General features: G+C 38.7%; 1 protein-coding gene across 1 annotated transcript; it reads left to right on the plus strand.

Annotated features, from left to right (window-relative positions):
* Window positions 1-2,918: 2,918 nt before the first annotated feature.
* nubp1 (nucleotide binding protein 1 (MinD homolog, E. coli)) lies at window positions 2,919-15,044 on the plus strand. The gene is made up of 10 exons (XM_034089563.1): window positions 2,919-3,016; window positions 3,972-4,076; window positions 4,179-4,312; window positions 4,642-4,710; window positions 4,845-4,877; window positions 5,433-5,523; window positions 5,615-5,769; window positions 10,781-10,891; window positions 12,612-12,798; window positions 13,168-15,044. Exons 1-10 carry the CDS (start codon window positions 2,983-2,985, stop codon window positions 13,218-13,220), a joined length of 972 nt encoding a protein of 323 aa, XP_033945454.1. The 5' UTR covers window positions 2,919-2,982; the 3' UTR covers window positions 13,221-15,044.
* Window positions 15,045-15,555: the final 511 nt, after the last annotated feature.

The raw sequence follows: 15,555 nt of genomic DNA on the forward strand, positions 1-15,555 counted from the left end.
TTTCAGTTCATCGAAAAGCTGCACCTTAATGTTCATTTGATTATATTTTGTATTTATTTGAGTGAATATTCACAGTTTAATAATAATTAAAAACCCAAAACTAATAGTTTATGTTTTGTGAGTACTTGTACAGTAAAGTTCAAATACAGATTATTTCAGTTCATCGAAATGCTGCACCTTAATGTTTATTTTATTATATTTTGTATTTATTTGAGTGAATACATTATTCACAGTTTAATAATAATAAAAAAATATATATATATATGTTTTGTTTTGTGAAAAAAAATTCTGCTGTACCGAACCGAACCGTGACCAAAAAACCGAGGTACGTACCGAACCGAAATGTTTGTGAACCGTTACACCCCTAGTTTGGACAGAAACAACTGTGGGATACAAAGACCCACACACACTCACACACACTCACACACACCTGTTGTATGAGCCCCCAGAGAGAGAAAGAGTGAGGTTAAACAGGTGGAGATATATTTCACATGGCGACAATGTAAAGATTTTGTAGAATTGTTTTAAGCATAATTGCCAGGCAGCTAAATTGGCCATCCAGAACATTAAAGTATTAGACTCAAAAAAATCTAATGTGCTAAATTAAGAAGCAATATAATCGATACTATCTAATTGGATTCACACAAAAACAATGATTAACAATGGTACATCTTTAATACTTCTTATGAAATGTCTTTGTGTCCAAATAAATGGGAATTAAAGCAGCTTCATAAATGTGTGGCAGCGACTAATATATGAATTACGCTAAGATAAAGGTGAAAATAGTGGGAGTAGAACATTGGACTGATGCTCCATAAGACCTTCTACAAGTCACTCAATTAATGATTTTCATGTAAACAGAAGTGCTTCAGGATGAATCAGTTTGCATGACATATAAATCAAACAACAACACCACCTAGTGGACACATTCAGTCCTCTTGAGCTTTACACCATAGATTCCATCGTAATTATCTTAAATTGTTGGCGTCACTTTGCTAGAAAAAGGGGTGGGGACCATTTTTGGTTTACATTACTTTTTTAAAAGTGCAGTGCTGCTGCATATTTTACATGTTCTATTAAAGTTTTAATAACATGTCCAAATGGCACATCTTGACACTAAACCAGTGTTCTTGTTTATTACATTTCTTTCTGCTCGATAGTTTTCCAAAACATTTCTAAGTTGTACTTTTAAAAAGTGGTGGGGACATGTCCCCAGCGTCCCCAGATCAAACGACGCCTATGTGGCCCAATATAACTCGGTTTGTAATGATTGTGTATGGTACACCACTGTGGCATTGTTTGGCTCTGTTGTTTTCTTTGCACAAAAATCCTTAATAAATTAAGTTTAATGTTGTGTTTTAATTGAATTCTGTAGAGGAATGATTTACTATTGAACTTGGTTTATTGACAAGAAGAGTTCCATTTCCATTTCCATTTGCTTTTTTGTATGCTAGATGCAGAGACAAAAACATCAGATTATCACATATCATCAGCGGCCCGGGGTGCAAAACGCATCAATGACAGCGACCCTCTACCACACAGAACAACACCATTTATATAAACACCTATCATGACAGGGCACCCACAGCCAAGTAACAATTACAAATGAATTAAATCGGCACGGCGTCCCACATTGAAAATGACTTAGGCCTACCTTTGATGATCAAATCACTGAAACACAAAGTCCATCCTCCTGTCCTTTTGGATGAAGCACTTGATGGCGGGTCCTTCAGCTGATCCTTTGCCACTCCAGTTCATCATTGGAACTCAATCTTGAAAATGACTCGGTTAATAATTTCGCAACGATGTCATCACTATCACTGAAGTGAGCCATCATGAACAAACTTATGCTAATTATAAATCTATCGATCATAAATCTATCGATTAGATTTATGATTCGAAAATAATAAAAGTAGGATAGACATGTGGATATTATCCGGCTGAACACAACGTGCATTTATCTAACAGGTTCGTTTTCCACAGACCTCATTTCGAGCTATTTTCCAAAATCCTATGGAGAAATCCCACTGCTTTCTGTCGAGGGAATCCGAGCGAAGCTTACTTCCGGGTCTTAGGACGCGTCACTGCACCCCTTGCATAGACCTCACAGCGGGCGGAACTTGTCATAAAGTCCGCGAAAATAAAGCCCGCCCATTTAGAGGGAAGATATGATTGGTCAATGTACTGTCATTTGACATTACTCTCTCGTTGAGTTGCTATAGCGGGCCCTCTGTGAATGTAGAGAGGGACCAACAAGCTCTCCCGTCTTCACAGTAACTCGCAGAGACGGCATGTAACCTATGTTGCAAATATATTATCTTTTCAATTTACACACGGCATCTATTGCACGTCTGTCCGTCCTGGGAGAGGGATCCCTCTTCTGTTGCTCTCCCTGAGGTTTCTCCCATTTTTCCCTTTAAACTGGGTTTTCTTCGGAAGTTTTTCCTTGTACGATGTGAGGGTCTAAGGACAGAGGGTGTCGTATTGTCATACTGATATTCTGTACACACTGTGAAGACCACTGAGACAAATGTAACATTTCATTTGTGATATTGGGCTATATAAATAAACATAAAACATTGATTGATTGATTGATTGATTGATTGATTGATTGATTGATTGATTGATTGATTGATTGATTGATTGATGTAACCCTTCACATTCCAACAGAAACTGAACAGGCAGATTCGAATTTATTTCTTTGGAAATATTATTTTAAATAAAATTAAATCAAGTTATTTTGGTAAAACTAATGAAAAATGTAACAACAAAAAACATATAAAACATTTTATTTTTTAAATATTTTTTATGTTTTCAAATATTATTTCTTAGAATATCTTAGGCCCTCACAGAGGACCTTGAGGGCCCTGACGGCTCGCACATTGATTATATTATAAAAAGGCATGTACATACTGCACGGTCGTGTTGTGCGTACTCGGAACCTTCGAAGGGGGAAGACTTTAACCGGAGGACACACGTGTAATGATGGCCGACGTACCAGATGATGCACCGCAGCGTGAGTTTTAAACTTGAATTATTTCTTATTTGTGCACTATTGTGTTGGTCAGCTTTATGTAACATTGCCGTGACTATAAGGTCGAGATGGGTTTGAAGAGCGTTTCACTTTTAGTGCTAAACACGTCTCTTTTGACAACACAGTAGCCCACTCGCCATTTCCCCGATAGTGTATCGATAAGCTACATTTATATTAAATATTCATGTGGACTGGTACTGCTGTCTTCTTTACGAGACAATTCAACTTTAATCTCTTGTTAAGCCACGATGTTTAATGACGCACTCACTCGGGTGTTGCCAAGTGTCAGTACCCAGCAGATGAATGCCTTTGCAGAATGTGATAATTGTTGCCTGAACAATATATCATTAATACATAGTGCTACTTAAACAATACTGAATGTATTTTCTTAGCTGTCAACACTATCGACAAGGTTGCTGAGTCATCGTGACACAGTTCTCAACCTCCACAATCAGTGATAACATTACCCATTTAACCATGTTCTGCAATGTAAAATGGTATAATTATATAATAAAATGATGTATTCTTTATCCCAGTAAGGTATTGGATATTCCGTACATCTAATATTCCTTTTTATTCTCCATTTAATTATTTTGAATGTTGTTAAAATGGCATGCATGTCTTTTGAAGCTTTTTTACACTGAGTGAACTATTTAAAAACAAACCCATTGTGCAACATGTTATGCATAATTCCCAAAAATGTGCTTATAGTTGATGTTTTTTTTAAACTATGGCTTCTTTACTTGACTCCTGTTGGTTTTATCCAAGCTTGAAATGACACTCGTATAAGCAGGCAGGGGTTAAAGAGTTTTAAAAAATAAATTGAACCATATACTTGACTTTAACTTCAGCTTCCAAAACATGTATTAGGTTCTGATACATTTAAGGTGATCTGATAAAGACGACCTGCTGATAACTGATGTGTTTCATCCCTCAGACTGCCCGGGCACAGCGAGTGAGCAGGCAGGAAAGACGTCGTCATGTGATGGCTGTCCCAACCAGAAAGCGTGTGCTTCTGGAGCCACCAAGGCCCCCGACCCCGGTAAGAACACATCTCAATATTGTATACATGAGTTTTATGATTTAAATTGAAACAATCAATATTTCAGTGTATAAAGAGTCTTCTCCTTCCTTTTATCTCCAGCCATAGCAGAGATTGGAGCCAAGATGGCGACGGTCAAACACATTATTCTCGTGCTGTCTGGAAAAGGAGGAGTGGGGAAGAGTACCTTCAGTGCTCACCTGGCTCACGCCCTGGCAAGTGACAACACAAAAGAGGTAAATATGTTTGCTTTATTTACTGTGCAAGCCACAGAGCAAACATCCTGGTAGTTAACAATACAATGAGATCTCAAAATACCAACCAACCAAACTTTTGACTCTTAATAGAGTTCTCTTTTTCTTTGAGGGTCATTGTATGATACTTACACTTTTTAAGGTTCGAGATTTCTGTTTTCTCAAGTCCACTAAATGCCACTAGAGGTCACTGTAGACTTGGGTTAACAGAGGTGAAATGTCATAAGGTTCATGATAGAGGCAGACCTTTACTGCTCCAATAATTTTATAAAATTCTTTCTTAAAATGTTTATTCTGCTCTCTGTTTTCAGGTGGCCCTGCTGGATGTAGATATCTGCGGTCCGTCCATTCCTAGGATCATGGGCTTAGAGGGAGAACAGGTGAGTTGAGGGTAGACATCTTAGCAGAAACACACACATAAATGCTATGAAAGACCCTGTCATTTCTGCTTTGACTTGAATTATGTTAACATTTTACTTCAGCGTAAGTATAACATCTGTTCTTTTGTTCACAGGTTCATCAGAGTGGCTCAGGCTGGTCTCCTGTGGTGAGTTTATTCAAACAATGTTGCTGTATTGTTTAAATCTTTCACAAATGTTGCATATTTCCTGAATGCACATTCTCTTTATCTTTTTGTCGTCATGAGAATGCCCATCAGTACTAGCAAGAGCATTGGCTTCCCTTCCTGGGGTCCACACACACATTCAAACACACATATACTCACTATATACACATAAACACAACGAACCTAAACAAATAAATCATTTAATTAACAAACAAGTACAGAAGTGAGACAGCAATGTCATCCATGCAACCAACATTAAGCCAAACAAAATAAACTAGCCCTCAATAATTCATAACACAATTCTACTACGGATAAATAGTAATGCATGGCAAACATAAGTCCTTGTCTGAAATGATGTTAAATTGTGTATTTATCTTTCTATCTTGGGCTTTCAGATGTATAACATTCCAAAAAAGAAGGGTATTAAAAATGTAATAATTCAAAAAGGATTTAAATTGTCTTCCAAGGGAGATTTCACCCTTGTTTACATTTTGTTTTTACTCCATAATTGATCATTGTGTGTACTGTATGTTGCAGTACGTGGAAGACAACCTGGCCGTCATGTCTATTGGCTTCCTGCTCAGCAGCCCTGATGATGCTGTGATCTGGAGAGGACCCAAGAAGAACGGTATTAGTGTTTGTGTGTACGTCTCAAATGTGTCTAAATATTTTCCAAAGGTCACACCAGTATAACCGGTGGGTTGTTTGTCTGACATCAGGGATGATCAAGCAGTTCTTGAGGGATGTTGACTGGGGGGAGCTGGATTACCTCATCGTGGACACGCCCCCCGGCACCTCTGACGAACACCTGTCAATCGTTCAGTACCTGAGCTCCACCCACATCGATGGAGCTGTGATCATCACCACACCACAGGTAGAGCACATGCTAACACATCTAAGCTACCCATGGTTCCTACGATCTTTGACATTTTTAAGGGAAAAAAAGAAAGGCCTTTAAACATTTTTGAACATAGACATTGAAAGGTGAGTCAAAGTGCTAGAATTCCCAAATAGATATCGAAGTTCTGTTGATTTTTATTAACTTAATGTAAATATGTTATGTCCCGCTTGTAAAAACACAAAATGCCAAGTCTGTCAGTATTGCAACTCCTAAGTTAATCGAGTTCAAACTCTGGGTGTTTATTTCTTATTCATTCTCGTTTTCAAGGTTTCTTTTTATTTAGTTTTTGTCTAGTCAGCGTTATTTTTATTTTTGTATGCACTATATATGCCAAAAGCTGAAATAAAGCTTTGAAGGTGAAAGTATAGCTTTGCCCTTTTGAAGTTGAAAGATGCAGGTTTAACATCTGCAATCCAAATAGGATTCATGTCGCCCAACTTTCCGTGTTAGCTCCTTGAATTTAGTGTTATGGAAATATCAGAGTCCTTGGACCTGGTGTTGAAGAAGCTGTGGGAACCCTCTTAACATTAATAATAGTTTAACTGTAAAAGCTGCCTTCATATGATACGTAATTAGCTTTGCAAATAATTGTGGGTGCAGTGCTTAAAACAGCTCATTGGTTTGCTTTCATGCTATTTTGTGCCACTTTAAACAGCTGTTATCTGGTTGTTAGCGCATCAAAAGGACAGCAATGGATGATTTGAGATATTGCTGTAGACATGTCATGTCTGGCCGGTCATGTGAAGGCAGCTTAAAGGGAAATTCCACCCTCAAATGTCGTCTGCTTTCACTACACCTGATTAGTTCCGACATTTCCTAGAATTAACTTCAACAAACTTGAGTTGTTCATTCAGCCGGTAATTTTCAAGAAACTCTACTGAGTAATACATGTATTGATAGTGACACTTAAAGCCTCAGTGCTATTAAAAGACAGAGAACAAGATACTCATTACGCAAAACGCGACTTTACCACAGACGCTTTGCATGATGCATCTTAGTGCTATTCTCCAGGGAGAGACTAATAGCCTTTTTGTGATCCAACTATATTGAGTTATTTCCAGCAATGTAACACTGGTATTTTTCTAGACAAAGTGCCGTTTGCAGTGAACATTATATATTTCTTAAATGTCTTTTAAAACAGAACTTTTAGCTAGAATTTGCAAATATTTAGCAATCACAAAGCAAGACACCTGAAATAGAAGAACCGAGGAGTTACCTCAGCAGGCCATTATGCAATCTACCTGTACAGTAAGTGTTTCAGGTGAAGGGTGTGATCTCATTTGATCGGCTCTGGAAAAACCCTCCATTACTGTTGTGTCTGTCACCAACTACATGAATACAAGAGGGCTTAATATAGCAAGCGATATCGAAAGTAATACTGGGACTTGTAAACGGGGCCAACAAAATGTGTATCTTTACCTATCTTTAGATAAAAGATAGGTGACTTAAGGTTTTATACTCTGACTGGAAGTTCACCGGGTCACACAAATACTTCTGGCTTGGTTGTATGCCAGGGATACACACCTTAAAGGAATGGTCCACTCATTAGATAATTAATCAAAACTTCAGTATTTAGTGAAACATTATGTTTAAACCATACCCTGAAGAAATCAGCGATATTCCCCGGTAAATAATGATTTTATAGCTCTTTTTTATCAAAACCTTTATATTCCGTCTGGCCGCCGCCATTTTTGCCATTTTCAGTAGTCACGTGATGGTCGTGACGTCATCCATGCGTTCACTTTGTCAACACACGGAAACATGGCTGAATATTTGAGTTCGGACTCGTCAGCAGAGGAAGAAGTTTTGATGTTTTATCAGTATGACAATACGACACCCTCTGTCCGTAGACCCTCACATCGTACAAGGAAAAACTTCCGAAGAAAACCCCCAGTTTAAAGGGAACATGGGAGAAACCTCAGGGAGAGCAACAGAGGAGGGATCCCTCTCCCAGGACGGACAGACGTGCAATAGATGCCGTGTGTAAATTGAAAAGATAATACATTTGCAACATAGGTAGTCCAAATGTTTGGAAATGCATGTGTGTATAATAGGAAGATGATATAAGATACTATATGTATGCATGTAGTACCACCCTTGCTAGCGATTCCCTCTCTAGTTTAGCATACTCAGCTTCATTGTCCCTGGCCATAGAATCACGATGTTATGGGGCCGGAAAAAACTGGGGGGAAATACACACTAGCCGGTCCTACGCTATATGGAAAGGCCACCAAAAACTGTCCTGGCCTGGACGCTAAAGGACGTTAAAACGGGGCTAGCCGCTGCAATGGAAATGCGCTATAACATACCTTATTCTTACTCCGAGCACTACTTCTGCTCCTCCGTCGCTTCACACTTGCAGAGGGCGATTTCTCTACTGGCCGAACTGGTGTCCTGGTCGGTGATGACATCAGAAAGACCGATGGTACTGCATCTCCATTAAGTAATGGTTGTTCCATAAATCCCATGTTATGTTTGATCATACTCTCAGAGTAGTCGTCCGGAAATTTGAAATGTTCGCTGCATACATGAGCCTGTGAATCTCTCGGTTCGGGCCGGCCACATTTCGCTAGCCACTGCCTCCGAATGTACTTCTTATGCTTACCTTTTGGCAACAGATGGAACCGAGCATTCCGTGGATTGTTCCTATCCGAATTGTGGCAATATTTCGCGATACAGTGAGGCATATTTGAAGAGAGAAACTACAGTAAATAACATGGAGATCAACGTGTCCTCGAAAACCAAACGCATGGTTTACGTCACGTCCGGAAAATGGCGGCGCCCACAGTGTTGATGTTATTTCGGTATATAATCAGTTTAAAATCACTGATAATGTCATCGGATTAAAAAAAAAAAAGAAAGACTGGCAGAGACTGGTCTGTTTTATCGGATGATAATTATTTAAAAATGAGTGTCATGAGCATACCATTCCTTTAAACATTAGATGGGGGTGTGAACTAACCAGGCACCAACAAGGCTGATGCCATAGTAACCATAAGCAATCCAATCTTTAGCACACAGATAAACATTGAACTTGTATGAATGCTTTATATAGTTACTAAGTGTTTCTAAGCCCCAGAGCCAATTGTAATAAAGACTTCAATGGAATCGCACAGGGGACCTTTATTGCAGCCATTGGTGGATATTGTCACTTTGTTTATCAAATGGAAGCTAATGTTAGGAGTTGGCTATTATTAATTATTTGCTTTCTTGTAAGCATGCTAAAAAAAGTAGTCACATGTTTCTGTGTTAAAGAGGCCTTTTATGAAAGGCCAAAGTTCACGCAGAGGTAGTTTCCACTGACCACCACACACCTGAAACGCCTCCATTGGCCTCCTTTGTTTACTTCTTTTAACACAGTGGCATCACTATGTAACACCTGTGCTTCTATTGGCTAGCACTCCAATACATTGTACGTAGTGCTGCGTACCGGTACGCCGAACCGGTACTGGACTTGTAAAAAGTTTCGGTTCAAGTCCGGTTAAAACCGGAACGTCGGGAACCGGTACTTGGACTCGCAAAAAAACTAGCACTTACGTCTATTCTGGTTTCTGTGGTCATTTAAACATTCCCTGATAAACGTTATTCAGCGTCAATAAATGAGTGCTAATCCCAGTGTGCTCAGTGTACAACATCACATGTCATTTCACCTTTGATTCACGGTTTGATAACGTAGCATTTCGCCACATGCTAATGCTAACCGGAAGTGAATAATTTTCAGAATAAAAGTTAATAGTGTGAACTTCCGGTTTTTTCAGAATAAAACTGATTTAAATTAAATAGTGTATTTAATTCAAAATTACACCATATCAACATTGATTTTAATTTCTAACAGTATGTTTGTACATCACTATGTATGTAGTATGTACTGTATAATGTAGAGTTGTAGAAAATACATGGTGTACAGACAGTACAGTACACTCTGACTGTACAGCCACTACAGTGTAGCCTATACTGTATAGTAGGTGTGTAACAGTGTAATGCGTATAGTCTACTCTACACTCTACCTTTCAGCAACGTTTTAGGGATTTAGGCTCAGTCAGCTCAGGGACTGTTTGGTTACTTTAGTTTGGTAAATGAAATAAACGTTTGAACTTTGTAGTAGTTCACTGTAGTTGCTGTCATAAGTCATTTGTAGACTAAGTGGCAAAAAGTTTTTTTTTTACATTTGTACTTTGTAGAGAAATGTAGACACAAGTTGGAAGGGAGCACAATAAACCTGACGAGTTTGAATTTGAGTTGATTATGAGTTAATTTTCAATTGATAATTAGCTCACAATAAGTTCACTTTAGTTACTCATACAACTTGACACAAGCCATGGGTTCAGGTCCGGACTTATAAGTCCGGACCTGAACCTGAACCTCTGGACTTGAGTCCGGACCTGAACCTGAATGTGAGTCCAGGTACTCAGCACTAATTGTACGTGATATTGTATGTGGCACATCTCTGAGCGGTTGACCAATCGCAACAGAGCCGGCCACTAACACTAACAGTCTGTACTGTCAGTAGAATGAGTTGCTGGCTGTATGTCGTAACAGATGTTGTTGTCTTATCCCTGTAGAATATTTGTCGCAGTACATTTGTTTTCTTGTTAAAATGTGTCAACAACTAAAATCAAGTTTTACTTTACTTGGTGAAAGAGACCATCGCTTCCTGCTACTTAAGTAAGGCCTGGACGCATGAGGTCAGACAGCAGGAGAATCACTTCCTCATTCCTTCAGCTCTCACTTAACCAAACGTGGCCGCACACAACGTGGGAATTACCCTAACACAGAACCTGTGTAGCGTACTTCAAGTATCAATGTAAACTGGTTTTTGGCACATTAAACTTGAGAGCTGTCCATTTTATCTAGTGCAGCCAACTGCTTTTGTTGTCATACATAATAGCAATTGTGAGGGAAGGGGAAATAATGTTCACTTTCACCAGTGACTTTGTTTTTCTCCTCTCACTGTATCCCCTCTGCTCTCCCTTTCTCTCTGTAGGAGGTATCGTTGCAGGATGTGCGGAAGGAGATCCGGTTCTGTCAGAAAGTCAAGCTGCCGATCATCGGAGTGGTGGAGAACATGAGTGGCTTCGTCTGCCCTTCGTGCAAGGTCACTGACGGATGCGAAAACACAGTGACGCAAACAGTTGGTCAGACCAAATCTATGAAGGCAGCCTAGAATCATATCAAAAAGCAGATGTCTCGACAGTTTTGCAGGATGCACACAGCAAAGAGGAACAGTGGAGGAGACCATCTTGACCACATTGTCACTTCATCTGCTACAGCCAAACCAGTTAGGAGTAGTAAAAGCATTCAAGGTCACCTATTATGCAAAGTCTCTTCTACATCAACATGTGTCCCCTCTGTGGAAAAAAGACCCCCTCTCTTTTTGACCTGATCCATTTATATAAAAACCTGTCTGAAAATGAGCTGATCAGATTTTGGCCACTTTATGTCATAACGTTTTTTTGGCTTGTGTAACCATTAGCCAATCAGCAACCAAGGTAACCCCCCCACCTTATCACCTGAATCTCCTCCTAGAGCACCATTGTGTTATTTGTAACCAAATGTCTCTCAGAGGGGCGTGGGGAGGGGCTCCTTATTTTCATCTGAAGTAACAGACAGAGAATCAGCACTTTGGAAACAGGGCTGAAACAGAGGGGATTATGGGTAATTCTGCAATGATCTGTTTGGTGTTTGGAGCCAAACACTTCAGAGACATGGTTTCTATATATCTAAGACCTATAATATATTGTTGAAAATTAGTACAATAGGGGACCTTGAAAGCTTTATAATTATTATTCCTGTGCATTAATGCAAGTGCTATCAGGAAGTTTAAATGCTTCCCTTGCTGTCTGAATTATGTCAAAACACAAGCCGGCGCTTTCATGCAGTTCTCAGTCGACCCACAGACTGTTAAAAAGAATCACAGAATGAGCCTCCAGTGTCTCAAATACATTCAGTGCACCTTGTTAACACAAACATCAACAAAGATCTGTGTGTTTCTTTGAGCCTTAATGTCTGATTCATTTTTCTTCTCAGTATTTGTACCCCTGAGATAGTATTCGTGGTGAGACACCTCTAGACCAGCCTCTTTTCTACAGAAAATGTAATCCTATTGATAATATTAAATTATATTTATTGAAATGCACTTGATGTGACAAGACGGGACTGATTTCCCCTCCCATAGTGAAGTCTTCATGGTTCTCCAATTTGACTTAGACATGCTTTTGAGTTGCATTATGGGAAATGCAGTGTTACTTGTTCTTGACTCATACTACTGACCAAAAATTACGATGTCATGCATATTAGGGCAACAGCTGTAAGTAACCATTTATTTTGTGTACAGTTACCATGATTACAGGTTTCATTGCAGTCTCTTGTGAGGATAGTGGAAAAGGCAGGGTTAAATTGTTCACACACAACCCATTCAATAATTCAAGTCATCCTTTCCAAACTTTTCCTACTCATTCATCATAACTTTTATTGTATATGTTACTTTGATTAAGATCTAGCATTTGTATCTGTGTTTATCACATTGTGAACTAAAAAGTGGTTTGAAACACGATACATTGTGTCCTATGTTCCCTATCAGGTAACAGCAATGTTGGTGTTACTGCTCTCCTAATTCCACCATATGTAGAAAACCATACATTTCATTATTGATGTAGGAAAACACACAAATGGATTTTAATTGATGTCTTTGACATTACCACTTTTCTATCCCTGAGCTCAGCATGTCAAATAAGCACATATTGTATGTAACTTAGGCGCAATAGAAGCTGCATATGCATTAATAACTTTGATTTTCTTTGTCCACTCTTTTGTAGAACACATCGCAGATTTTCCCTCCCACCAGCGGGGGTGCAGAGAAAATGTGTTTGGATTTAGATCTGCCGTTGTTAGGAAAAGTCCCTCTCGACCCGAGGATAGCCCGAAGCTGCGATGAGGGCAAGTCTTTCCTGAACGAAGTACCCGACTCTCCTGCTGCTAAGGTCTACCTGAATATCGTGCAGAGTGAGTGTGCAATCGTCCATTAAAACAACACACATACACAAAATCTCTGACGTCCGTGTTTGCATCATATTAAAGATTTGTTTGTATTCTAAAGAAAGGAAGTGAGACGCACGGGTTCCAGCTAAGTCCTTTGTTATTTTTGATGACTGGATGGGTTACTTGATGTTGTAATTCCTGATTTAATAACATGAAAGAAGAAGTGATCACTATAAAGTGGGAAGCGACTAAAAGGGGAAGAAGGAGGAATGGAAATGTGATAACTTTCTAACAGCCAGAGATCAAAGTTGATGAATCAGTGACTTTGATTTTGATTGATATACCCAGAACATCAAGTTAATCAAAACCACCCTCCTCTCCTCTTTCCTCCAGGTATCAAGGACTACTGTTCCAACCGTGTGACAGAGGATCAGAGCACCACCTGAAGCCACTCTGATGGAGGCGGCCATGTTGGACCACATCACAGAGACGGATCAAATGATGAGTGTGGTAGAAATGATTAACTACTGAATTAAAAACACACATAAGAAAGCTGGCGCATGATTCACCAAAGCCAACATTCTTATAAGCCACTTTGGTGAGATGCTCAGACCTTACAGTGCAGTTGTTTATTCTGCAGTCGCCAGAAAATACATTTTTTGTACAGAAAACTATTGATTTGTGAGGATAATATAACATGATATTATATTACAATCATATGTAATGTATTACTCATTCCTCATTGTAATAAATGTAATATAAATAATAACAGCATTATTATGATGGGTGGTCTTATCCAAATAGCATTTGGGTACTAATTTTAAACATGGATGCTTTCATCTGAAAGTAAAATTCACATAATAAGCATTGAAAACCATGATTTATAATTGAGATAAGGACACAGTTAACATTTATCTTAAAATATTAAAGCTTTTGATATTGTCATTGTCTAAAATGACCAAAACCCGCAATGGACTATGCTGTCGGTCAATATCGTCAGCCTCTAGGACACTGAAGTTTTTTGTTAACCTTTCTCAAACGGGAGTACATTTTTATATTTATTAGGGACCATTTAAGAATCAAAACCCCTTTGTTTGAGATGGTGATTGTACTCAGGCACAGCAATCTGCAGCCGAGAGGAAGCTAGATGAGGTGTTGTATACACAAGTTCAACTTTATCAATCATTGTATTGTTGTTTAAAGTCCTTACCAGGAAGTTGCAGACAATAACAAAATTATAAATTATCACCAGACCTTGAATTTCCTTTTTAAAGTAAGGTGCATCCTAAGCTACTGAATATCCAGTGAGTTTACAGTGTGCTCTCGTAAAGGAGGTGCTATTTGGGAAAGTAAAAACATTGGTCATGTCGTAAATCAAGCTGTAGCATAAACATTTTACAATTTCTTTTAGAATATTTTGTGGCTCCTACCGTTATTATTAACTAAGTCTTCTAAATACAAAACACAGAATCCTCCGTATATCATTTGATTGTTCTCTGCACTGCAAGGGAATGGAAAGTTTGAATGTATGAATCACAGAGAACTACATGGATTACTTTGTTTAAGATATGTGCATATGAGGATTGAAACTTTACTTTCTCACTAACGAGTCCGAGCCACTGACCAAATTGTGCATGATCTGTACAATGTTTTCATACATAAAAGTTGCAGGCCAAATGTACTTCAATGACCAGATGTAAAGTTTAAAATAATTGTGGTGGGAGACCAAGTCATTACTGATTTACAGTAATAAATAAAATGTTTTGGGGATTTACAGAAGAAGATTAAAGAATAAATCGTTTCTAAACTGTCTTGGAGACACTTTGTTTAAGGTAAAGTACTAGTAAATAAATGACTAAACATAAAATCACCATCGAAGATTTTTCTATCAGTTAGTAAACGTTGTGTCTGTTTACAAATCATTTAAGATGTGTTTATAAGTTGTGTACTTCACCAAACATGGTGGTAGTTCCTTCTGGGTTCTCTGAAAAACACATGTGAAACTGCATCTGCATCCTGCAAACGGACAAAACAACAAAGCCCCAGAGAGTTTGTTTCACTCACCAAGTTCTACTTTGACTTCATGATTGTGTTATGACTTGAGATAAGATAAATCTATGCCCGTAGGTAAACTCCCTAAAAGAGCCCTATATGAAAGAAAGTCCCAGTAAAAGATACAGGATTGATTTCAAAATTATCCAAATGTATATGAGAACAGTGGAAAAAAACATGTTTGACTTTCATTAGTGAATAAAACTTTGTGCCCTTTATAGTGTCCAATATTGTGTGATTTTTGGTAGTTTTATATTTAGTTTGTGTAAAGCAATTTGTATTCAATATACAGTTGTTGTTTTTATCATGGTACAAGTACCTCAGCAGTGTACTTCAGTAGCTACATCTGACAAAAGATTGGTAAATTTAAAGTGTCTGCAACACCAAACTAGACCAAAGTACTTAAGCAGGGTTGCCAACTCTCACGCATCTGGCGTGTGACACACGCTTTCACTCTCAATCTCACGCTGCCCAAACTATTCTCACGCCCAAAACAAGATGAACCGGCGATCGTTTTTGGTTGGTTATTTACAATGTTGAGTTGACAGCTGCTCAAGCTGTCGATCCGCTCCCGCCCCGCCCCCACCACTCTTAACAACGTTAACAGACAGCAGAGCAGTGGGAGCCGGTTGGTCAATCCGACCCGCATTGCGCATGCGTAGATCTAAGATCCAGTACAAATGATACAAAAGTAAAAGTCTGCTGCTTATTGTTCTACTAGGCCAAAAT

The sequence above is a fragment of the Pseudochaenichthys georgianus genome, chromosome 8 (assembly GCF_902827115.2).
Source record: "Pseudochaenichthys georgianus chromosome 8, fPseGeo1.2, whole genome shotgun sequence".
NCBI classification, from domain to species: Eukaryota; Metazoa; Chordata; class Actinopteri; order Perciformes; family Channichthyidae; genus Pseudochaenichthys; species Pseudochaenichthys georgianus.

Excerpts from the sequence above, each read along its gene's own strand:
- nubp1 (XM_034089563.1), top strand. The coding sequence starts at position 2,983 with ATGATGGCCGACGTACCAGATGATGCACCGCAGC. Across the intron at positions 3,017-3,971 it reads ACCAGATGATGCACCGCAGC|ACTGCCCGGGCACAGCGAGT; the intron begins GTGAGTTTTAAA and ends TTCATCCCTCAG. Across the intron at positions 4,878-5,432 it reads GCTCAGGCTGGTCTCCTGTG|TACGTGGAAGACAACCTGGC; the intron begins GTGAGTTTATTC and ends TGTATGTTGCAG.